This window comes from Dasypus novemcinctus, chromosome 10, assembly GCF_030445035.2.
Source record: "Dasypus novemcinctus isolate mDasNov1 chromosome 10, mDasNov1.1.hap2, whole genome shotgun sequence".
Lineage (NCBI taxonomy): Eukaryota > Metazoa > Chordata > Mammalia > Cingulata > Dasypodidae > Dasypus > Dasypus novemcinctus.
Window position 1 is genome coordinate 94,910,898 of NC_080682.1, and position 26,064 is coordinate 94,936,961.

The window sequence follows — 26,064 nt, forward strand, 5'->3', positions numbered from 1 at the left end:
AGTGCTGGAGAGGATGTGGACGCTCATCCACTGCTGGTGGGAATGCAGAAGGATGCAGCCATTCTGGAGGACAGTTTTGCGGTTTCTCAAAACCTAGCTATAGATTGCCGTAGGACCCAGAAATTCCACTGCTCGGTACATACGCAGTAGAACTGAAAACAAGGACACAAACTGATATATGCACACCAATGTTCGTGGCAGCATTGTTCACTATTGCCAAGGGTTGGAGTCAACCCAGATGCCCATCAACAGATGAATGGATAAATAAAATGTGGTATATACGTACAATGGAATACTACTCAGCTTTAAGAATGAATACACTACAAACACACGTGATAACATGGATGAATTTTGAGAACCTTATGTTGAGTGAAGCAACCCAGGCATTGAAGGACAAATACTACATGACCTCACTGATGTGAAATAAGTAAACCAATCTGCCTCAGAGAGTTCGGGACTGGATAATAGGCTTACAGGAAATTGGGGGTAGAGGAAGGATGTAAGCTGACACCTACATGGGTGCAATCTATGATAAGCTCGAGGTAAGTATTTGTAGCTGACTCTGAAAGTCCTTAACACTTTGAGATTCTGGGAAGCACAGCTAGAGTCAGAACTGGAGTTACAGGTAACCCTAGTGGTTCAGGGTTTATGCTATATAGAAGATTCAGTTTTCCAGATCATTTACTTTGGCTCAAGGATTTTAAGAATATAAGAAAACTTTACTCTTTCTTTTAAATGCATACATATTTGTGCACAGAATATTGCTCTCCTCCATGCCTTTTGTCACAGTCCTTTTACTCTGGATCCAAGAACTCTCTTATGCCCATCTTGCTCAATTTCCCCTCCTCCAAATTGAGAACCGCAGGTTTTGCTTCCTTTTATTCTTCCCATATTGTCAGTTTATTTCACACTATTTCTTCTTGAGTATAACAAACAAGGTTTCCCTAGTCTTTATGTTCTTCAAAACATTCACCAATGTACCAGCAGACTGAATTTTTAAAAGAGAAAAGGACTCTCTTACCCCCTAGAAAGTTTCAATTATTTAGTTTATTAAATAAATTCACATTTGATCTTCCACATTTTTCATTAGCCTAAACTCCTGTCATTTTTGCTTATAAACCAATTTATATATTTAAAATGTTTATATACTCTTAATCACAAAGTATATTTCATGCTTCTGTGATTTTGTATAAGATCTGTCTTCTTCTTGAGATGCCTTTCTCCATTATCTCTTTCTAACAACCAGCAAGGAAAGGTAAAATAAGCTAAAATAAAGTTCATAAAGGTGAACATTATTCAAATATAATAAATGGTAGGTGCTTTTTAAAAAAAATTATTATGGTATCATATATTACAGGCACAATTTCCCATTTTAACTACTTTGAAGTATATGATTCAGTGGTATCAATTACATTTACATTATATGTTGCCACCACCACCGTCAATTACCAAAACTTTCATCATCCCGAACAGAAACTCTGATACTACCTTCTGAATTACCAGTACCAACCACAATGTAGATATCTCAAATATAGATGAAATAAATTTATGTAATTCCCAAATTACTTCAAACAGTACTTAGAAAATAGTGGCTACCTAATGTATGTTTGTTGAATGAAATGATTAGAAAATAGACTAGTGATTTTTCTGTAGTAATGTTACCTTCTGAAGTGAGAAAGATCTAGTTTTGCATATTGTGTCTTTACTAAAAGGAAGGGTTCCAGAACACTGGATCTCAGGAAAGAAAGCCTTGTATGAATTTTGATGTGTTAAAGAAAGAAGGAATAAGTGCTCCTGAAATTAACCAACGGTAGGTTATAGTTATCCTTTGTCCCTACAACGATGAAGGTTTACAAGGATAAAATCCTTGCAGGATGATAGGGAGAGGAAAATGTGAGCTGATTCTATATCCCTAATCTGTTATTTTAGACTGTCCTAATTGAAGTTATCCTTTTAGTTATCTGCTTAAATACTTTCATAAGATGAATTTTGCAATTTCTAAAAGAAGGTAAATTTAATTTGTAAATTATTTCACTCTTTTGAATACTGCCATGTGCATATTTTAATGCCATGTGGTACAGAGATCTGTGAAGGGAAGAAATAAAAAAGGATGAAATTGAAATTATTTCTATGGAAAACCCTGTCAAGAAAAAAGTTGACTTCTAGAAATCAATGAATTTTCAGTGGATAGAAGATTTATATACCTTTTATGTTATGGAAAAATACATTTCAGAGAAAGTTCCATGTATTTCCTATGTTTAGGAAGAAAGGACTGTTTTGGCCTTAAGGAAGGAATAATTCTATTGATAAAGAAAATTGATATAAAATGTGAACTTATGCCCTCTGCTCTGCTGTTTCCTTATCATTAAAGTTATGTGCATATAATTAATTGGTCATGACATTTGAGAATAAACCCTGATAAAAATTCCTGAAGAAAAGCTCTGTACATCAAAACAATTTTTTTCAGAAAATAGGTAAAGGTACAATGTATAGGACTGAGTTTTAGGAAGGCACTGAAAAAATTAGGTTGAAAGTATGGGTGAGAAAATCTTCAAGATGGAATTCAGATTATGAAGAGAGTAACATATGATAGCTGGCTAGTGAGCTGCAAGACAGAAGTAAATCTGGTCAAAGTTGTCTTCCAGTTTTAATCCAGAGGAATAGTATACCATCACTTTGCATCATTTTGTCCACCTTACATGCAATCTGCTTCTTGAGAAATCATGACTTTGCATAACATGTTTATTTTTCCCAGTAAACATAGGTGAGAAAAGAAGCACAGGTGATTAGGAGAAAACAATAGAAAAAGGGAATTTATTTAATCCAGTCATGGGACAGAAATCCCATTTAATTTTGTTCATTAATGTTATAAATAAACATGGTAATTGATGGGTGGTCTCTCAAAAATTCATGAGAAAGGAGGGAGAAAACTGGAGAGTAATAGTTGGAATAGAAAATGTAACATGATACACTCATAATGTAACTAAAGTATATATTGCTACATTAAATTAACTCCTTCTTATTTTTAATTCATCAAGACTTGAGGTGGAATGGAAGATGACAAGGCAGGTCCATTACTCGATTCTGCTGACCAGATCACCATGATGACAGTGAATGGCTCAGTCTTCATGCCTTCTGTACTAATACTCATTGGGATTCCTGGCCTGGAGTCTGTGCAGTGTTGGATTGGAATTCCATTCTGCATCATGTACCTCATTGCTGTGATTGGGAATTCCCTAATCTTAGCTATAATCAAATTTGAGAACAGCCTCCATAAACCCATGTACATTTTTTTGGCCATGCTGGGGGCCACAGACATTGCACTTAGTACATGTATTCTTCCCAAAATGTTAGGCATTTTCTGGTTTCATTTGCCAGAGATTTATTTTGAAGCCTGCCTGCTACAAATGTGGCTTATTCACTCATTCCAAGCTATTGAATCAGGTGTTCTGCTGGCAATGGCCCTCGACCGCTATGTGGCCATCTGTGACCCCTTGAGACATGCCACCATCTTATCTCCACAACTCCTGTTGTATATTGGAGTTGGGGTGGCACTTAGAGCTGCCATTTTGGTTGCACCATCTATAGTGCTTATCAAATGGCGCCTTAAACTCTACAAAACTACAGTCATCTCCCATTCTTACTGTGAGCACATGGCCATTGTGAAGCTGGCTGCTGAAGATATCCGGGTCAACAAGATATATGGTCTGTTTGTTGCTTTCGCCATCCTAGGGTTTGACATTATCTTCATCACCTTGTCCTATGCCCAAATCTTTATCAGTGTTTTTCAACTGCCCCAGAGGGAGGCACGACTCAAGGCCTTCAATACATGCATTGCCCACATTTGTGTCTTTCTGCAGTTCTATCTCCTTGCCTTCTTCTCTTTCTTCACACACCGGTTTGGTTCTCACATACCACCATATGTTCACATCCTCTTGTCAAACCTTTACCTCTTAGTCCCACCTTTTCTCAACCCAATCGTCTATGGGGTAAAGACCAAACAAATTCGTGACCAGATCCTGAAAATATTTTTGTCCAAGGAAATATCTTGACCATTAGTGGCCTCCTCTGTAAGGATTTTACATTGATTCTGAGAAACAGCTTGAATACTGTGAATAGTTATGTTTTCCTAAATGTGTGCATCCTGCAAAGAACCCTTGAAACTGAATTCAAATGCTGCTAGTTCTAGAAGATATTTAATAAATTCTTAAATACTCAATATCTTTGTTTTGCTACCCAGATAAAGACTTAAACGTTTTTATGCTGATATTTCAAATTGTTTAAGTTTTTCCTTCTCTTTCTGCTTTTCCCTTTAAAGCTAGACTTTCCTCCTGATACCATTTAGGCTTATGTAGAAAAAAAACTGGAGAAAACAGTACTCTAGTCTAGGTACCTGCCTAGGCCCTTATCACATGTCAATACTCTCAACCCGTTAAGCCCTCCTATAACTCTAAGAATCACTATGCCCCACTTTCTAGTATCAAACTTGGAATGTTTTATCTGTTGTCTTATCTAGTTTCCCTGAAACACTGTTTGAAATATGAATAATATAATAGGAATACCAGCATCAGATATAAAAAATTAAATGATGCAACCCACATTGGGGAATTTGCATAAGAAATCCATCAAGATAAAGATTACAGGAAAAATGAAGCATATTTTCACATATACTAATTAGGAAAACAAACAAACAAAAAGGTGATTGAGACATAAGAATAAAAAGTCCTTCTACACTCACTCTAAACCCCAAAATTGGAGTTCTATAATTTAGCTCATGTAAATTTCACTGCATTTAGAAATTAGCTAGTATGAACATCTTGCATACATCACTGTATCTTATTTACCTTTGTAACAGTGGTATATTGGGCAATAGATAAAACTTCTTAGACTCTAGGTAAAAATGATATTGAAAGCTAAATTAAGCATTAAAACACTTCTTGTTGCTGATAAGTGTTATTCAAAACCAACAAATATAGAGGGTCTAAGGTCATAGGCAGCCTCACTGTGGAGAAAATCTGCATACTAGGGAGTTTTATTTCAATCTTCTTAAAGTAAGCAGAAATGAAGACTTAAAATAATCACTATGTACAGTAAAAATAAGAACCAAACACAAACCTGGCATATGAGAAACTGAGTTTTAAAGCACCAACCCCAGATCTTTCTTCATGCTTTCTGTTCCATTGCCCACATACCTTCAGCCTCTGCAGGATGCTGCATCACTGGAGATTAAGTTTAAATTTTCTTCAACCAATCTTAAAATTAAACACCAATTAAATAATTTTAAGGAAGCTAAGTAGACAGATACACTTGGATTTCTAATTTTGGAAATATGCATAGTCAGAGAAAGAAATAAACCAAAAAATATTCTACTATGAAAAAAGAAGGAACCGTATAATTCTATAGGCTGCATCTAGGATAATTTTTGGGGAAAAAAGAAACTTTTCCAATAAATCAGAACTCAATTTCTCATGATATGCTTGTTTTTAAAAAGCCATATTAACATGAACTATATGAAGCAAGAAATTAAAAATAAAATTAAAATTGATAAAATATCATGTAGGTTGGTAGGCAAGTATACAAAAAATGTTGAATGAGATGAGAAAATAGAAAATAATTTTAAAAACTCATTTTAATTCTGCACCAGACCATTAAATTTTTAGTAAATTGTGGCATCAACAGTACAAAATTTGAGTGATTGATGATGACATCAACGCTCAAAGAAAAGAAAGTGGTATATACACGAATTCTTTCAGAGAAGTGTATGATATGTGTATGATATTTTTTTTAACAAGAAGCATAGACAAATGAAATGTGATGATAAACAGATTAATCATGAGTGAAACGAAGACCATATTTGAAAGTACTATTGATAAAAATGCACCAAAGCACACAAATGAAAACACTTACTTTTGAATAAATCAAATGGAAAAGAAAAAATCAAACTTTACATGTCAGGCAAAAAAGAAACACATATGTTCTTGGGATACATTGTTTCATTTATGCTCTGGATAAAGTGGTGGTGGGGAGGGGTGAACAACCAATTGCAATATGAAATGGAAGTAGAATTTTAAAATAAAGAACATATGGTGTAGGGGAGCAAATGCGGCTCCAGGGGTTGAGGACCTGCTTCCCACATGGGAGGTACCGGGTTCTATTCCTGGTGCTTCCTAAGGAAAATGGAAACAAATAACAAGGAAACACAAGCAGGGCTCCTGAGGGCTGTAGAGACATCCAGACACTGTAAGCAGGACAATCAAGCTCAGGAATTCAGCACCCTGTCAGTGTGCCTTACTCTGGAATTTGTGTTCTCCAGTGTAAGAGGGTTAGACTCATCCATATTTTCCCTACATATGGCTCTTCTGCCCCTTTTATTTGAGCCTGTAAATAACATACTTGTTAAATATATGTCCCAGAGACTTAAATCTTTGGTTGGTTCATGTGCCAGTTGAGTCCTGAATCTCAGCAGAGTTGCAACACCTACTCTCCAGTTCATTGGACTCACCCAGGACACCTAACAAGGAGATGATGATGGACAATGCCCATCCCAAGGAACAGAGACTGTCTCCAACTGTCAGCAAGAAGGTTCTATCCATTTGCACCATGATACCTAGGTCCCCTCTCAATTAGAAAAAGAGTGGACATCACCATCCCAAAATCTTCAAGATTGGGGAATGAACAATGGACTAAAGTAGATTATTATTATTCTATTACAGACTTATTGTTATTCTAGCAATGGAAGAATTCTTATCATTGATGTAAAGGCAGTGACCACCAGGAGTTCTGAGGGGATGGAGAGGGAAGAACAGGTAGTATGCGGGTGGAATTGTGCTGCTGATGTTGCAATGACAGATACAGGGCATTATTTATTGTGTCATAACCTACAAAATTGTGTGGGATAGAATGCAAACTATAGTGTAACTACAGTCCACCGTTAGTGAAAAAAACCATAAAAACCAACTCAAGGAAGCTGATGTGGCTCAGCTTCCCACATATGAGTTAACTGGGTTCATTCACCAGCCCCTAGTAGCTCTCTCTATATAAAGGACTGTGGGTGAGCTGTCAAACCATTTAATCCTGTAAGTAATTAATTAAGGAGAATAATAACAGGGTGTGGTAGTTTTGCAACTATTTTTTGCATCCCAAATACAAGATTAGACATGTATAAATTAATGCGTATGAAGTTTAGTAGAAAATACAAGCAAGGTAATAACCTTCCCTTATATATGAGCAGGTAGTTACCATGTAGCATTTGTTTTAGATAATTAGAAAAAATACATAAAATAGTCACTATCACAGGTGCATTTTTCTTTGTTTTTTGATATATTATTCATGTACAGAAAAGTGAAAATAACTAATTATTATAGAGTCAACATCCATGTAACTAACCAACTAGGTGAAGAAATAAATCATCACGATCTCTTCTCAAGTCCCCTTTGTCTCTTTATTGTCACAATCCCTTACTCCTTCCAAAGGTAATAAATTGTTTTTATTGTTTCCTTGCTTTTCCGTATACTTTTATAACACAAGAGTGCATCACAAGACCTTATAGTTTTGTTTTGTCTATTTAAAAAAAAATTTATATAAATGTAATCGTGCAATATATATTTTGGGGTACCCGTCATTTTATGAGTTTTATACAGTTTACTATTTGTGTCTCTAGTGTGCTCATTCTTATTGCTGAATAATACACCATGGTATAAATATACTACAATATATTTATTTATCCATCCTATGTTGCTGGGCATTGAAAAGACTCAATTACGAAGAATATATTTATAAACATTTTTGTATATATATTTTGTGAAAATAAAATGTTCATTTCTACACCCAGAGTCAAATTTCTAATTCATAGGGTTCTAACCACTTTCAACATTAGGAGATAATTTAAAACATTTCTGAAGAAAAAAAAAATGACTGCATCAAATAAATCCACCAACAGATCAAATAATCTGCATGATTTGACATCTTTTCCAACACTTACTATTGGCCTTTGTCATTTTAGCCACCTAGTACGTATATAATTATAAATGTTGGTGATTTTAATTGGAATTCCCTGATAACTAATGAGATGAATCCAATTTTCACATATTTCCTGCCTGCTTGGATGGTATTTTTGACAAATTAAAGACTTGCGTCCATTTTCTACTGGTGTGTATGGTTTATGAATATGTAGGTATTCTTTATGTATTTTGAATGTAATCCTTTTCTATTTCATACATCTTGAAAATATACTCCATTCTGTAGTGTATATTTTCACACTCAATGGAGGTGGAAGAACATGCATTCTGAATTTTAAGGAATTCCCAATAATTCCATGTGCTTTCTATGCTTTTATTTTTTCCTTTAATATGAACATATTCACCTTATTAATTGTTTTTCTTTCATATTTAGATGTAAAATACAGTTAGAATTGCTTTTTACTTATAGGTGACATAGAGGCTACTGCATTTTTTTCTGCAAATTTATTGTGAGATACGAAGTGTACTAGCTGATGAATTTTGAAATAATCACCTGTCTGTGAAACCATCATCACAATCAACACACTAAATATATCGATCACTCCCTAAAATTCCTCATGTGCATTTGGAATCCATCCTTCCATCTAGTACCGTCTCTAGGCAATCGCTTAACTGCTTGCCATCCTAAAGTTCAGTTTGCATTTTCTAGAATTTTTTATGCAATTTATATGCAATCTAGATCTTAAATGCAATCTTACAAATGTCATTGATTTCTTTATCTGGTTTCTTTCACTTAGCAAAATTATTTTGAGTTTCATTATCAATAGTTAGTTCCTTTTTATTGCTAAATAGTATCGTTCCATCATGTGGCTTTATCACAATTTGTTTATTCATTCACTTCTCCTTGGCCATTTCAGGTTTTTTTTTCTATTTTGGGGCTATCACTAATAAAGCTCCTATGCACATTTATTCACAAATCTTTGAGATGTCCTACATTTTTTCCTGTTGGGTGTAGACCTAAGTGTGAAACAGTTATACCTTTCAAACCATTTTCCAAAGTTGTAATACCTTGCATTCCTACAGGAGTTCAAGAGATTTCCAGGCTTTGCCAATAATTCAATGAGTCTTTTCATTTTTAGCAATTTTGATTTGTTTGTAATATTATATTTTTATGGGTTTAATTTGCATTTCACTGATGACTACTGGTACTGAGAATTTTTTCTTCTGTGTATTGGCCTACTTTATATCTTTCTTTATGAACCTTTGCCTATTTTCTTATTGCATTGTTTGTCTTCTTACTGTACAGTTTTAAGTGCTCTTTATATTTATATACTAGACCCAAGTCCTTTTTCTGATAAGTGTTGTAAATAATTTCTCTCTGTCTCTTTTACCTTTTTGTTTTCTTAATGATACCTTGAAAGATACTTGAAAAATACTTGAAAGAACAAATGAACAAAGGTTTTAGGTTTTTAATGAAATACAAATTTATCAATTTCTCTTTTACATTTTATGTTTTAGGTTGTATTTCTAAGACATCCTTTCCTACTACCAAGGTCACAAATATTTTCTCCTTTGCTTCTTTTCCTAGAATTTTACTCTTTCAGCTTTTACATTTAGGTCAATGAAACTCTTTGAGTACATTTTTATGTAAAATAAGACTTCATATTTATTTTCCTTTTCCATATGGACTTCCAGTTGATACAGCATCGCTTATTGAAAACACATCCCTTCCCCTAATGAAGTACCTTAGCACTTTTGTTGAAAATCCACTGACTATTTATCAATAAGTATGTGTCTGACAATATCAAATTGTTATCATCACTGCAGTTCTATGGAAAGTCTTGAAATTAGGTTGGTTAAAGTCTCCTAGGTCTTTTATTTAAAAATTGTTTTGGGTATTTTTCCTATGTCTTTTGCATATCCACTTGAATTTTATAAATATTTAGCTTGTCAATATCTCTAAAAGTGCCTGCTGAAAATTTGATTGGGATTATACTTAATTTATGGAGGAAATAAATTAAAAATATTGTGTTATTTAATCCATGGACATAATGTATTTGCTCATTTGCTCTTCTTTAATTTTGTCTTCAGTATTTATAGTTTCCACCTTAGAGATATTAAGTGTCTTTTAAATCATCTATTCCTAAATATTTGTATGTTTTGTTGCTACAGTAAATACACTTTTAATCTCTATTTTCAATTGTTTGTTGCTAGCCTTTAATAATTCAATTTATTTTTTAAATTAAATTTGTATTCTGTGAATTGCTACTCACCCATTAGTTCTAGCAAGTGATTTGTAGATTCTCTGGGGTTTCTTATATAAACAATCATATCATATGCAAATAAGATAGCTTTATTTCTTATCTTCTGATCTTTATATAATTTATTTATTTTTTCCTGCTTTATTGCTATTATTAGGACCTTAATACAATGTTGAATAGCAGTATTGACAGTGGACTCACGGGTTGTTCCCAATCTAATAGTGAAATCTTCAGTTTTTCACCATTATGCATGATAGTAGCTGTAATTTTTCACTGAAGCCTTTTGTAATCTTAAAGAAGTTAACCACTCCTGGTTCTTTTTTTTTTTTTTTTTTTTTTGAGGTACCAGGGCCAGGGATTGAACCTATCCCAGAACCTTCCATGTGGGAGGCAGGTGCTTAACTGTTTGAGTCACATCTGCTGCCCTCTGATATTGATATTTATATGATATTGAAATTTTCATTTGCTTTCCCTGCAACTATTGAAATGATCATATGAGTTTTGCTCTTTATTTTATTAACATGGTGACATTGATTGTTATTCCTTTTTTATCTAATATTTAATTTCTTATATAATTATAATAACAAACATAACAGACATACACAGGTGTATAGGTAAACAGGTGACTCACAGCAAGCTCAAAATTCAGCTGGTAAAAAGCTAAGAGAGAGGCGCTGAAAGGGGCCCAGCTCACTTCCTGAGAGCCTCAGTCAGTGTGTATGCTGGACAGATGGAAACAGGCAGTGAGCTCAGCAGGTCAAAATGGTAGGATATGGGTATTATTTCATTTATTCATTAAATTAATTTTATACTTACAAATAAAGGTATATTTTCAATTAAACTATATATTAAACTAAAGTGTAGGCAAGTTCTGAGAATAAAGGAATTACTGAAAAATGCTATGATCTTCTCCAGGAAGAACTATCTTCCCTTATTCCATGCCTTCCTAGAAAGGAAGTAAATCTATGCATAGATGATTTTTTTCCCCTGCTAATTTCGGAAGACTTAGTTTTTTTTTCCTGTCCTTCCTATCCTGTTCCAAACAAACATCTTCTCCCTACAATCACTATATTACCTTCTGGATACCCTTTGATTTTCTGTTGGATGCCTAAGACTAAACATACAAAGAGTCAATTCTTTGTAAAGTTCTCAAATTCCTTTCCTTAAAAATCATGGGGTAAAGTGACGTCAGTTTGTTCAGGAAAGGAATGGAACCTTGTTCTATGTATTCTCTTGCCTTTGGTGACCCATTTCTCTATTACGTATGTAAAAACAAGATGAATTCTGATATCTGATTCTGTGAAAAGCTCTATTGCCTTATTTAACTAAGATAAGGTGCCATCTCCTGGCCAAACTACTAGATACATAGATAGCTCTAAGAAAAGGTGGCAGCTCATCTGACTAACTATCTCTCCCGGCCCTTGGGAATAAACAAGTAATAAACATTTTCCCTCAGGACTTGCCAGAGGCAGATGAAACTGACTTGCAGGTGAAAGTATGTTAGAAAACACAAATCTTCCCTAGTCGGGCCAACACTGACCAACTTTTCTTTGAACTAGTCACTTCCCACTGCTGCTTCTGGATAATGAGTAAGTGTATGGAATTACAAATGGGTACCAAAGACAAGTGGAGGTGACATGGTATTTTTTGAGGTGAAAACACGTGTACAGCCAATAAGAGTAGACTCCAGGAAAAAAAAAAAATCCAAACCTATCAATACATTTCTGTATTTTGCAATTTTTAGGATCAATATATTTTTGATAAACAGAGTTTGACTTTGAAGTTCTAGAAACTACAACCCAAGAACAGTGATGATTACTTGAAGAATCTACTTGAATGGATCGCTATCATCATGCTAAGGAAGAAGAGTTGTAGACAAAAAAGGTTTCAGTTAAAGGAGACGAGGATCATGAAAGATTGAAACTTGTGCTCTTTATCTGAAGATACGTAACACAGAGGGGAGAGAGAATACAGAAGAAATTTGGCTCAATTCAAATACGTTCTTTCTGAAAGTAAGAGTCGTACCACAATTATGTAGGTAGGTGTGGGGAAGGTATAAAAATACATATAATCACTTGACAAGAAGCTACACTAAAGAATCCCATTTAGGAAAGGCAATTTGGTTGAAACATCTCCCAAGCTTTCCAATCTAATATGTATGAGTAGATTTAAGGTCTCTGGGGGTCATAGAAGAACCCAGAAAAAGATTTGGAGGTGATTTGTAGAAAGACATTCAGGAATGCTTAGGACAACACTTAAAAACCTGAAGATCATTTTGATTTAAACTTAAACAACTAATAGCTTAAGTAACTTTCCTGCTTTCATTTTCTCAATAAATATTCATTGATACATACTCTTGCCAGGTCTACAACTGCAACTATTGTTCTTTGTTGGAATATGGTTAGTGGAATGTATGATGTGTTCCCAAAATACCCTTTATATTGCAATGAGAAATTTGTTTTAGAGATTTCTCTTTCTGTCTCTGCTGCATCCCAAAGCATTTTCACCTGAATGTATCTCTGTGGTTGTCAGTTATTCTTGATGTAATCCCATGGATGTTTCTCATAGGAGAACCACTTCCTTTTATATTTCTTGTTTCAGCTTTCCCAGCAGATGCAAACTTAGAACTTTGTATATACCATCAGCAGTATGTAGTCATGATTTCTATATAAAGATTATCTCTTTTAAAAAGGTGGCATTGGAGTGGGAAAAGTGGACATAGTGGCTAATGGGTATGGGGAATGGCAGGAAGAGACGAGAGGTGGAGGCGTCTTTGGGACTTGGAGCTACCCTGGATGGTGCTTCAGGGGCAATCACTGGACATTGTAAATCCTCACAGGGCACACTGGATGGAATGGGGGAGAGTATGGGCCATGATGTGGACCATTGACCATGAGGTGCAGAGGTGCCCAGAGATGTACTTACCAAATGCAATGGATGTGTCATGATGATGGGAATGAGTGTTGCTCGGGAGGGGGGGGGGAGAGGCAGGGGGGGGTGGTGGGGTTGAATGGGACCTCACATATATATTTTTAATGTAATATTATTACAAAGTCAATTAAAAAAAATAAAAATAAACCACATACCCCCCCCCAAAAAAAAAGAAAAAAAAAGAAAAAAAAAATAATAAAAAAAAATAATTAAAAAAAATTTAAAAAAAATTTTTAAAAAAGATGATCTCTTTTAAAGCTGTCTCCAAATGGTAACCTAGGCTTCCATCATCATAAACTTAACCTTCCCTTCAAATTTAAAGCATCTTCCTCTTTGTGCTTCTACAGGGAAAACCAAGGTCTTGCTTCCTCTACAATAGGTATCCATGAATCTCCTTATTTTATAAAATATTTTCATTCTTACCTTCTGCACCATGTATGAGGAAAAAGCTTGACCTGAGGGACTTACAGATACACATTTAAAAAAATATATTTTTATTTTTTACATTTTTTGTAGATGTGCATTTTAATTGAAGAGTTCATATATTAGACTTTGTCTTCTTAGACAGATATACCTTGCTTGGTAACGAACCAAAACTATGCAACTCCAATTTTCTGTCTGAATGGAGACTGGGTCCTATGTCAATCTCAAATTTGAAAATTACTTGGCATATGCTGAAGTCAAAGGTGAGGAACCATGATTTTAAGGTTAGAGCTGCAGTACTAGGAAGAATTTTATTCACCTGGTATTTTATCAAAGAAGTGTTGGCATCATTATAGAAATATGTTTTCCTGCTAGGCTAAAGTGAATGGACATTCATGAGGAAAGAGAAACAAACAAAAATGTAGTGAGGTGAGCGAAAAATGTGTGGCAAACAGCATCACGTATCAGTTTTCCTCTGTCTAAAGTCTTACTTCCAATTTTTTAAAATGATTTCCATGAACAGGATAGAGGCAGAAAAAGAAGATGGAATGGATGAGGAAAGGAAGCAACAACAAGCAGGATAATCAAATTTGCGTCATCACAGGGATGGTGTTCAAATACCCAGTTTTTATACAGTGGATAGCAAGGAGGGAAGGTGAACAATTTGCCAAAGGTCACAGTGATGAACCTGTACATGGATCTCCATATTGGTATTTTCACATTCATTTAAAACAATGATGAATAAGGTGATAACATTGGTTCCTCCAATTCTGTTTTATAATAAATATGTGACTGTATGAGAATAGGATATACGAGAGTAAAGAAACACAGATTGGAAAATTTTGCACATTTCCTAAGAAGAACACTAGATTGCCATGCATATTACCAATGGCTCAGTGTTTATGCCTTCTGTGCTTACATTTATTGGAATCCCAGGTTTAGAATCTGTACAGTGTTGGATTGGGATTCCATTCTGTGCTATGTACATCACTGCTTTGATTGGAAATTCTCTACTTTTGATCATCATCAAATCTGAACGCAGCCTCCATGAACCTATGTACATCTTCCTGGCTATGCTTGGAGCCACAGACATTGCACTCAGCACCAGCATTGTGCCCAAGATGCTTGGAATTTTTTGGTTCCGCTTGCCAGAGATTTATTTTGATGCTTGCCTCTTTCAGATGTGGCTTATCCACACATTCCAGGGTATTGAGTCAGGAGTCCTGTTGGCCATGGCTCTGGACCGCTATGTGGCCATCTGTTATCCCCTGCAGCATGCTACCATATTCACTCACCAACGAGTCACTCATATTGGAGTTGGTATGACAATGCGGCCTGCTATTTTGGTAATCCCATGCCTATTGCTCATAAAATGCCGCCTGAAACTTTACCGAACCAAAGTAATATCACACACTTATTGTGAACACATGGCCCTTGTGAAGCTTGCCACTGAGGATGTTTACATCAATAAAGTCTATGGGCTCCTTGGAGCCTTCATTGTTGGTGGGTTTGACTTCATGGTCATCGCTCTCTCCTACATCCAAATATTTATCACAGTCTTCCACCTGCCCCAGAAAGAGGCTCGCCTTAAGGCATTTAATACATGTATTCCCCACATATGTGTCTTCCTCCAATTTTATCTCCTGGCTTTTTTCTCCTTTTTTACTCACAGAAGTGGATCTTATATCCCATCATATATACATATCACCTTGTCCAATCTTTACCTGCTGGTCCCACCTTTTCTCAATCCTTTTGTCTATGGTGTGAAAACAAAGCAGATTCGAGATCAGGCAGTAAAACTGCTTTGTTCCAAAAACCAGTCTTGAATTTTGATTAAAATACCTCCTTTTATGGGTTTAGTGGCTCATCTTTTGACCCTATGTGATCTGAATCAATAGACAATGGATTTCAGTGTCACGCTTGCTGAATAACTTAAATATCTTAAAGAATTCCAGGGGTTTCTTTAAAATACCTAAGTCAATTTTCTGGTCAGAAGGAAATCAGAAGAAGTTGAAAGAAAGAGAGGAGCAGATAAGATGCTGGAAGATTAAATGCCTGCCTCTAGGAATGTTAGAACACATGATCCTTCTCATTACATGAAGCCAGGACTAGAGACCCATCTGCGAATCACAGTGGAACATGATACTTACATTGATTTCTCTCTGTATAGAGCATTGGATTAGCTTCCCTTGTGAAATTTTTGAGTCCCTCCACATATACTCTGTCCAATTATTATGGATCTTCTTTTCTTATTACTTTTTCTCATCAAAATCTCTCTTGAATATGTCCTTCATGTCAAATATTATCAAGTTTGAAAGAAATATCTACTCTTCATGAAACTTATCCTGATTATGTTAGTCAAGCTATGTTCAAATTGAGGATCTATCTGTCCCACAAAATATGTTTTCTACATGAAAGGTACTAGACTAGAGCATATAATATTGTGTTTATTTTGGATGGTTTCTTAAGTGTTCATTTCCTCTTATCGTTTGTAATTAGAAAAGCTCTGATATCTAGTTTCATTATGAGTGTGAGCGCAAGTATTAGAGTTATCGTAGACAATATTTTCTTAAGGTCTCATAAATCCAATTCTTGATTCAACAAACAAACTTCTTTGGCTTAAAGATTCTTGAAAGTCTGAGAAGCCTGGACAAAAGCTTGCAGGTTAGGATAATCATTATACTGGTTAAATAAGAATTGTATTTTAATAAAACACTGTTAACTTCATTCTGCCTTAAAGTACTTGTATATTAATGGTAATATTTGATAGAGTAAGTGTATTTTTAATAAAACAATAATGGAGGGCTAGTCATCCAATGATTGGCATGAATATTTGAAGTAAAAATAGATCAAATTTTGTCAAAAACTCATTGAGAAAATTGTTTATATAAATGTGCTCGAGTCAAGACAAGATGGGTTCAACTTTATTTTGTCACTTTCAAACTGAACTGACAGTGAATGCCATGAAAGCAATTTATTGTCACAAATTTAGCAGAAATGCATAAAATATATAAAAATAACAGATGCCTTATTGGGAAGTAGAGCAGTTGGGTGATATAGCATAATTTCATGATTAATTTATGCGATGGTAAAGATTCAGTACAGATGAGGAGCTATCATCATCAACATTATCATTGTTGTTTTCATTATGATGTCAACGTGTGGTATTATGTTGCTTTCATTATGGAAATCATCATTCCTGTTGTTTTTCAGTAGAAATGTTATGCCTGTATTTTAAGTTTATCAATATGTTTAAAGTAAAAAATTAAAATTTAAGTATATCTTATAACCCAGTCTGTTATCACCTTTTGTAAAGACGCGATGTTCAATTGAAAGAAATTGTGAATGAATTCTATAGTGACTGCTATGTTGCCTATATCTGCATCTATTTATGTATCCATTTATTTGTGTGCATATACTTAAGTTTGTTAATACTGTGTTTTTATCATCATAGTTTTATTGACGTTTTGTACACTTCTTCTAACAACTTGGATAGAAATGTGTTAAAATATGTAACTATGATTGTAGATTTGCCTATTTCTACTTTTTTAAAAAAGATTTATTTATTTATTTATTTTTCTACCCTTCCCCTCTCCACCCCAGTTGTCTGTTCTCTGTGTCTATTTGCTGTCTTTTTTGTCCGCTTCTGTTGTTGTTAGCGGCACGGGAATCAGTGTCTCTTTTTGTTGTGTCATCTTGTTGTGTCAGCTCTCCATGTGGGTGGTGCCATTCTTAAGCAGGCTGCACTTTTCTTTTGCGCTGGGCAGCTCTCCTTACAGGGACCACTGCTTGCGCGTGGGGCTCCCCTACACAGGGACACCCCTGCGTGGCAGGGCACTCCTGCGTGGCAGGGCACTCCTTGCGTGCATCAGCACTGAGCATGGGCCAGCTCCACACCCATCAAGGAGGCCCGGCGTTTGAACTGCAACCTCCCATATTGTAGACGGTCTCCCTAACCACTGGGCCAAGTCCGCTGCCTATTTCTACTTTTAGTTCTGTTGCTTTTTTACTTTGTATACTATTAATCTTGTTATTAGAGGCATAAAGATTTTAAATTAACATATTTTCCCAGGGTATTGACTTTTTAAAGAGTATTATATTAGAACTTATTTATGTTTGCCCATTTTTTCCTTTGAGTTAATTTTTATTTATTAAGAAGCTCTTGATTACAATAATGCTACATCAAAAATTATAGGGATTCCCATATACCCTACCCATTCTTCCTACCACATTTTCCCCCATTAGCAACATCTTTCATTACTGTGATAAGTTTGTTACAATTGATGAACACATAAAAGCATAGCTACTAACCACGAACTATAGTTTTCATTATTGTTTCACGTTGCATTTCACAATTTTATGGGTTTTGACAAAATGTATTATGGCCTGAATCTGTCATTGCAATATCATGCAGCACAATTCCAATGTCCCCAAAATACCTCATGTTATAAGCTATTCTTCCTTCTTCCTTGCCTCAGAACCTCTGCTGGCCACTGCCTTTATATCAATGATACAAAAATTCTCATTGCTAGAATAACCATTAGGAAACTAAATTCCATATTTGCATTACCCCTTGTTTGTTCATTCCTCAAGCTTGAAGATTTTGAGGTGGTGATACCCACTCTGTTTCTGATTGAGAGGGGTCTCAGTCCCATGGGTCAGATGGATGGAGCTGTCTTGCTTACAGTTGTAGATACTCTCTTTTTTTTTGAATTGGTGTTATCCATCATGATCCTTTTGTTAATTGTCTTGGGTGAGTCCAATGAACTGGAAACTAAGTATTGCAACTCTTTTTGAGATTCAGAGCTTAACCAGCCTACGAACAGACTGAAGATTAAGTTTCTGGTACATATATTTAATGAGTATCTGCTAATTATAAGTGCAAATAAAAGGGGTAGATGGGTCATCTGTAGGGTAGTTATAAATGAGTCTAACTTTTATACGTTAGGTAGCATATAATCCAGAGTAAGACCCACTGACATAGTACTGACTTCCTGAGATTATCTTCCCTGCCTATAATGTCTAGATGCCTGTACAACCCTAGGAGCCCTACTGTTTGAGGCAGCTTAATGAGGGAGTCATTGAGATCCTGCTGAGACATGCATGAGTGTAATGTCTAGAATGATCTCCCTACTCATTGGAAATCTCTTAGCCATAAAACCCATTAGTATTGAAATTTTTCCCTTTCATTTAATATTTTTTTCCAAATACATTGCTAGTTGGTGCTTGGCAATAATCCCTCCATGCCAGGAAGGCTGATCCCTGGGAGTCATGTCCCATGCTGGGGGGTGGAGGGGAGAGGAAGGTAGCACATCTATATGCTGAGTTTGGCTTATAGAAACCACATTTGAGCAACAAGGAGTCTTTCAGGAGGCAACTCCTAGGCAATATATAATACTAGGCTAAATCTTAGTTTCTCAAGAAAAGGATCATAACTACAGCCATCGATATCAAAAGCCGAGCCTAATTGTCTCTCCTCCTTTGCTAGGTACTGGCCATATACTCAGCGGATTATTTCTGTTCTATGAGAGAATGTAGGACAATGTCCTAGGATGGAATACAATATCTTTGGTTATTGTGAGGGTCTCCACCCACCAAGACAATGGCCCATGACCGTTTGAACATATTCATATGCCATGGAGCGTGCTACAGATCCCTTGGCATATATCCCCCTTCACTAATGTCCCATAACAGTGATTCTCCCTGCCACAGTTGTGCTTCAAAGTCTGCCCCAAAACAAAGTTAAAACATAAACAAATAAAAATAATATGAACCTAAAATAATAACAAAAATACAAAAATTAAAAATAAAAAGAATGAAAAATAGAGGTAAAAATAAGAAATAAAAATAAAGTACAATAAAAAGTTTTCAATGTTTCCTTCATCACCGTATGATCTATTATCTTTTATGTACACTGACAATTATTTTGTATGTTCCTAGAGTGACTTATCTTTTTCACTTTATCTTCAAAGAAGCTTTAGGATATAGAAAAATCAGATAAAATATTATAGGGATTCCCATATACCCACCACCCTCCCTTTCTCTCACTGTGTGGTGCATTTGTTATAATTTATATATTATTGGAGAATATTGGAGAATTGCTATTAACCATAGTCAATGGTTTATATTATGGTTTATATTTTCCACTGTACATTTGTAAAAGCTTGACAAAATTATAATGGTCTGCCAGTGACCTTGCAAGATCATGCAGAGCAACGTCAATGTCCTATTTAATTATTCTCTCCCTCTCCCCTCAGAACCTATGGTAAACACTAACTTTCAATGTTTGAAGAATAAGGTCCATAGTTACATTCAACAATATAGAAGGTTTGGCATATTGGTCTCTTTTCTTTTATTAGTCATTGCCTGTTTTCTTGAGAGATTCTTGTCCCTCTAATTGAGAACATAGAAGGACTTGCCAAGATGGAGTTTGATATCTTTTTATTTATTTTTTGGGTCACCACTGTCTGAGATAATACACTATGATAAGATGAACACTTTCATATCCCATAGAAGCAGGCCACAGGTGCACTTTATCCTGCATATCCCCCCCATCCACAATGACCAGCACCAGTAGCCCTCACCTGCCATATTTTTCAAAAGAACATTCCCACCATTGTAGTTTTAACCACAAACCTACAAAATCCCAGATTTTGCCTTCTTTTTCCTCCAGCCTTTGCTCCAGCTCCATGGATATTACAACCCAACCTCCCCACACTATTCCTCATGTTCCAGCACCTTTGAACCCAGTCATATCACGGCACCACTATCATCCCCATCCACTAGCCAACCACCTCCTTCCCCTTCTCATAGATTGTACCAATATTGCGCATCACCTCACCACCTTCTACTCCCATCCTGTCTCCTGATAATCTATCTTCTGCCTCTAGCTCTGTGAATATGCTCAATTTGCTTATGTCTTATCAGAGAGATCATGCAAAATCTGTCTTTCAGTGACTGGCTTATACCCTCAACATAAAGTCTTCAAAATTCATCCATGTTGTCCTATGTGTTAATACTGCATAACTTCTTACACCTGAGTAATATTTCATTTTAAGTATATATCAACATTTGCTTATCCATTCATCTGTTGATTGACACTTGGGTTGGTTCCAACTTTGGGAAATAGTGCATACTGTCTTTATGAACAATGGAGTGCATATACCCCTGTTGAAATGCTCTGTCTAATGGTTATAATGTGTTTTAAAGTCCCTCATGATAACTGAGGAGGCATCTACTTCTCCACTTAGTTTTTCCAATGTTTGCCTCATGCATTTTGGGGAACCATGGTTAGTTGCGTAAATGTTTATGATTGTTCATTCTTCTTGATAGATTACCCCTTTTACTAATATATAATGTCATTCTTTGTCTCTTGCAATAATTTTGCCCTTAAATTCTAATTTTTCCAATATTAATAATGCTACTCGTGCACTTTTTTGGTTATTGTTTGTGTGTAAATCTTTTTCCAATCATTCATCTGCAACCTCCTTGTGTCCCTTGGTCTAAAGTGAGTTTCTTGTAGACAGTATATAGATGGGTCATATTTCCTTATCCATTCTGCCAATCTATGTCTCTTGATTGGAAAATTTAATCCATTAACATTCAATGTTATTATTCTCAAGAGATTACTTACATTACCCATATTTACTAAGGTTTATATAAGTCATATTTTGTATTTTATTTTTCTTTTAATGTTTTTAATTGTTCTTACTAATAATATTCCTTTCTGAACTTCCTTCAACCCTCTTTCTCCTGTTTTTCATTTCAACATGCCAAGCTCCCTTTAGTTCTTGACTGGCAGGTTTCTTATTGACAAATTCTCTTAATTTCTCTTTATCTATGAATATTTCGAACTCTCTCTTATTTTTTTTTTGGATACCAGCTTTGTCGGATATAGAATTCTTGCCTAGAGGCATTTTTTTTTTTTTTTTTTTTTTTTACATTTAGCTCTTTAACTATGTCATACCATTGCCTTCTCATCTCCATGGTTTCATATGAGAAATCAGTACTCAATCTTATGGAGCTTCTTTGAATGTGATAGATCTCTTTGCTCTTGCTGCTTTCATTATTCTGACTTTGCCTTGAATCTTTGACAAAAGTATGTGTCTCAGGATAGGCCTTTTAGGATTTATACTGTTAATACTATTTTGGGTGCACTGTGCTTCCTGGACATGTACAAGCATGTCCCTCGAAAGAATTGGAAAATTTTCAACCATTATTTCCTCCAATACTCCTTCTGCCATCTTTCCCTTCTCTTGTCACTCTAGTATGCTTATAATGTATATGTTTGTGCATTTTGCATTGCCATTCAATTCCCTGAGTCCATGCCAATTTTTTTTCTATATTTTTGTCTATCTGTTCTACTCTCTGTCTGATTTCAGATGTACTATCTTTGATGCCACTAATTCTTTCCTCTGTTTGTTCAAATATGCTGTTATGTGCTTGCAGCACATGTTTTATTTCTTGCAAATTGTCATTCATCTCCATCAGATTAGTTATCTTTTTTATGTATACCTACAATTTCTTTAGTATGCTACCCCAGTGTCTTCTTTTCTTTTTATCTTAAAGAAAGTTTAGATGGCATAAATGGTATATAAATGCCTTCTTAATATCCCTTATCTCACTTCATTAATTTGCTTAATGATAATTGCTTGGACATCCTTGATTAGTTGTTCCACATTCTGCATCTCCTCCTGCTTTTTCATTTTGTTCTTTAGACTGGGTCATGTCTTCCTGGTTCTTCATATGGCTTGTATTTTTTTGTTGTTGTTGACATCTAGGCATCTGTTTATCTTGATGGGCTTATGCATATGGTTAGCTTCTCTTTCTATTGTACTCTACTGGGGAAATTTCTGCTTATGTTAAGTTTCCATTTTGACACTTGGTTCAACTTAGTCTATTTCCTTGTAGCTGTCTGTGTTCCCTTGAAAAAATATTAAGACCATAGAAAAGAAAAGAAAGAAGAGACAAAGAATAATAATGATTTTTAAAAACATGTAGAAAAGGAACCATAAAAGAGGCAGGAAAATAAATAAGCAATAAGACTGGAAAATAAAAAATACAGAGGAATAAGAATTTAAATGGTGGCATGAAACAAGAACAATAATAGGATAAAATAGAAGATCAGAAAGATGAGAAGAAGAGAAAAAGAAGAAGAAGAAACAAGGAAAGGTGAAATGAAAGAAAAGCAATGGAAGAGGGAAAATGAATGAAAGAAAAGAAGGAAAGAAACTAAGGAGAAAAAAATAAAAGAAATAAGGAAATGAAGGAGAAAAGACAACAAACAAACATCAACAACAACAAAAAACAGGAGTAACAGGCTTCCCTCTTAGGCTCCTAGGAACCATCTAAATTTGCCAGTACTCAACATCCAATCACCTTGCAGCCTCTCCTCCATAGGCAAGGTACTCCATTTTAGCAAATAAAGAATAAAAAATATAAAATTGAAATGATAAAAAATAAAGCACAATAGATCAAAAAACCTTAAGTTCTCTGTCATAGATTACTGGGAGGGTGCCCAACAACCCAGTGAGTCATCTCTGGAATTCTTCTCTGAGGAGGTACTACAATTGAACCAGGGACTTACTATATGTGAGATGACTGTTTCTTCATGGAGCTACACCAACTCCAGAAATATAGGTAGGCTTCTGGAAGCTTATCTGGCTCTCCCCACCTCAGTGCCCTCAGGGGAGTTGGGTTTTGAATAGTTTCCTGGAGCCAGGGCATGTTACGTACCTGGCTCTGCCCCCTTTCTGGCCTAGATCCTCTCTCTCCCAGGTGGTTGGGTGGGCGTGCCTGCTTGATCAAGTCCCCCTCCCCTCTCCCTGGGGCCATTTCAGTGCTATCAGGGGGCTCTCTTAAGAAGAAATCAATGGGGACCCAGTTGGCCAAATTCATTGAAGAGAAGCCACTTACCACCCTCTGCCAGGCCCCTCTTCCTTCTAAGGAAGAGAATATTCTTTCCCATTCAGTTGGTTGCAAAGAGCCAGGGAATTTACCACAGCTTTTCTCCTTGATGGTGAGGTATGGGCCATTTCCAGCCACAAGTGTGAGTAACTCTCAGTTTTCATTTGGCCTCTCTGTCTTTCTCTCTCTCTCCTTCATGGATGATGTGCACAACTTTCCCGGTCTGCAGATTCCCAAAGCAGCTCCCTCAGGCAGTTTTATGCCCTTTTCCTCATTTTTTTTGTTTGTTTATTTTTTCGATAGATTTGAGGCCTGCCTATCTACTTCAATGATATCTTCCCAGAAGTCCCTCTGGATTGACTTTTTATCATTTTGCAATATTTTCTTTAATCTTTAGTAATGCATTTTTATTTTAAAAATTTCAGGTTTGTTATTTTCTACAAACTTGTCATCTGCTTCACTGATCCTGTCTTATGCTCTGAAATTCTGCTCTAAATTATTACATATAGGACTTAAATTTAGTCCATCTAATTCTTTCTCCCTTTCTCTTTATTTTTAAAGTTGGTAAATCCTAATATTCTGAAGAAGTTCCCCATCTACGTTGCTTTTGTCCATTTGTTTCTCTTGAATCAATTACACGTGCCTAAGAGTTACCTCCTGAGACCCTCCATGTTGCTCAAATGTGGCCAGTCTCAAACCCAAATTCAACATGTAAATGTATTGCCTTGACCCCAGCATGGGACATGACTCCCAGGGATGAGCATCCCTGGTGCCGAGGGATTACTACCAAATACCAGCTGATGATGTAACTAGAAAATAACCTCGAATAAAAGGGTCAACTCGGACCAGCAGAATAGCTCAGTCTACATGTAATACCAGGAGGTAAAAATGCTTTTTGACCGGATCAGAAGGGGGAAATGGAAAGGACAAATGAGTTTATATGGCTATGAGTCTCCAAAAAGAGCTGGGAGGTTATCAGAGGTGTTGCCCTTATGCACACCTCAGCAGAGTTCTAAAGACAGATAAAGTAGATTCAACCCCAGGTATTGGTTCTTCTGAGGACTACAGAGACCCAAAGGTTCTATGGTCATGGCAGATGGAGTTCAGTGCCATGACAGTTGGCCCTACTTTGGAGTTTGTGTTTCTGTGTGATGGAGCTGGACTTAGATGCGATCTTTGTCCACAAGCCTCTCCTGTTACTTTTACTGGAACTCTAGTTGGTGCTGGGGTTTAATATATACCCAGGGGACCTGAATCTCTGGACTGACCATGTGATAGCTAGGCCCTGAGCCTCAACAGACTTGCAACTCCTACATTCTGGTTTTTGGACTTACCCCACTTGACTAACATGGAGGAGAAGAAGGTCAACCACCACACCAGGGAGCCAAGAGTGCCTACAACTGAAAGCAGGAGAATTGCATCCAGCATCCATGTGAAATCTAAGCTCTCTCTTGATATAGATGTGGAGTGGACACAACCATTCCAGGGTCCACAGGATGGAGGAACAGAGTAAGGATTAGAGTGGACTTACTGATATTCTATTCATAAAGTACTGTGATTAGTAATCAAAGAAAAATGTGGCTTTGGTGTGGAGAAAGTGGCCATGGTGGCTGCTGGGGGTAGGGAGTGGGAGGAAGAGATGTGATGTGGGGGCATTTTCGGGACTTGGAGTTGTCCTGGGTGGTGTTGCGGGAACAGGTACCAGACATTGTATGTCCTCCCATGACCCACTGTGTGGACTGTGGGAAAGTATGGGCTATGATGTGGACCATTGACCATGAGGTACAGTGGTGCTCATAGATGTACTCACCAAATGCAATGAATGTCACATGATGATTGAGGAGGTTGTTGTTATGGGGGGAGAAGTGGGGTGAGGGGAAGGGGGGTATATGGAGACCTCATATTTTTTGGATGTAACTCTAAAAAAATAAATAAAGACAAAAAATACATATTATTAGAAAATCTCTGAAAACTTATGCCAATATATAATATAATTGTTTCTGTTTCTAGAAATTATTTAATTTTCCTCTTTTTTTGTTCTCTTATTTCTCTCTTAAGTCTAGCAATTTCTGATTGAATGCCAAACTTTGTGCATAAAAAAATCAAGTACCAATGAAGTTGTTTTCTTCCAAGGATTGGTCACCCTTTCCTTTTTGATAAACGTTGTTCAAAGCCTACCAGTGTAATGTTATCAAAGACTTGTCTGGATTGATGTCTACTTTACTATTTTGTGGGGAAATTAGTTTCTTGCCTAAACAACTTTTCTCACTGGGACATTACCTGAGAACTGGGTGTGTTTGCACAGCTCCCACATTCTGGGTTATAACACTTGTGCACCCAGTGACTCAATACAACCAAAATTTTGCTCTTCTTTGAAAAAAAAATTCCACTTATTTTTTTGTCTCACATTCCATACAGCTTCAAAATTTCACAAATATCATGAAAGGAAAACTAGCAAAGTTTGATGCTTAAGTCACTGCTCTTTATATATATATGTATGTATGTATGTATGTATATATTTCTCAAACCTTGAAGTATCTACTTTCTTTTCTAATGGCATGACTGGCTTCCCAAAACTCTGCTCT

General features: G+C 35.9%; 2 protein-coding genes across 2 annotated transcripts; both read left to right on the forward strand.

Moving 5' to 3' along the window:
* Window positions 1–3,101: 3,101 nt before the first annotated feature.
* LOC101444119 (olfactory receptor 52A5) lies at window positions 3,102–4,052 on the forward strand. Its single transcript, XM_004477755.2, has one exon. The coding sequence runs from the start codon at window positions 3,102–3,104 to the stop codon at window positions 4,050–4,052; it is 951 nt and encodes a 316-aa protein (XP_004477812.2).
* Window positions 4,053–14,448: 10,396 nt separating this feature from the next.
* LOC101444580 (olfactory receptor 52A1) lies at window positions 14,449–15,399 on the forward strand. The gene has a single exon (XM_004477756.1). It carries the CDS (start codon window positions 14,449–14,451, stop codon window positions 15,397–15,399), a length of 951 nt encoding a protein of 316 aa, XP_004477813.1.
* The last annotated feature ends 10,665 nt before the right edge of the window (window positions 15,400–26,064 follow it).

Coding starts and splice junctions, on each gene's coding strand:
- LOC101444119 (XM_004477755.2), top strand. CDS start 3,102: ATGATGACAGTGAATGGCTCAGTCTTCATGCCTTCTGTACTAATACTC.
- LOC101444580 (XM_004477756.1), top strand. CDS start 14,449: ATGCATATTACCAATGGCTCAGTGTTTATGCCTTCTGTGCTTACATTT.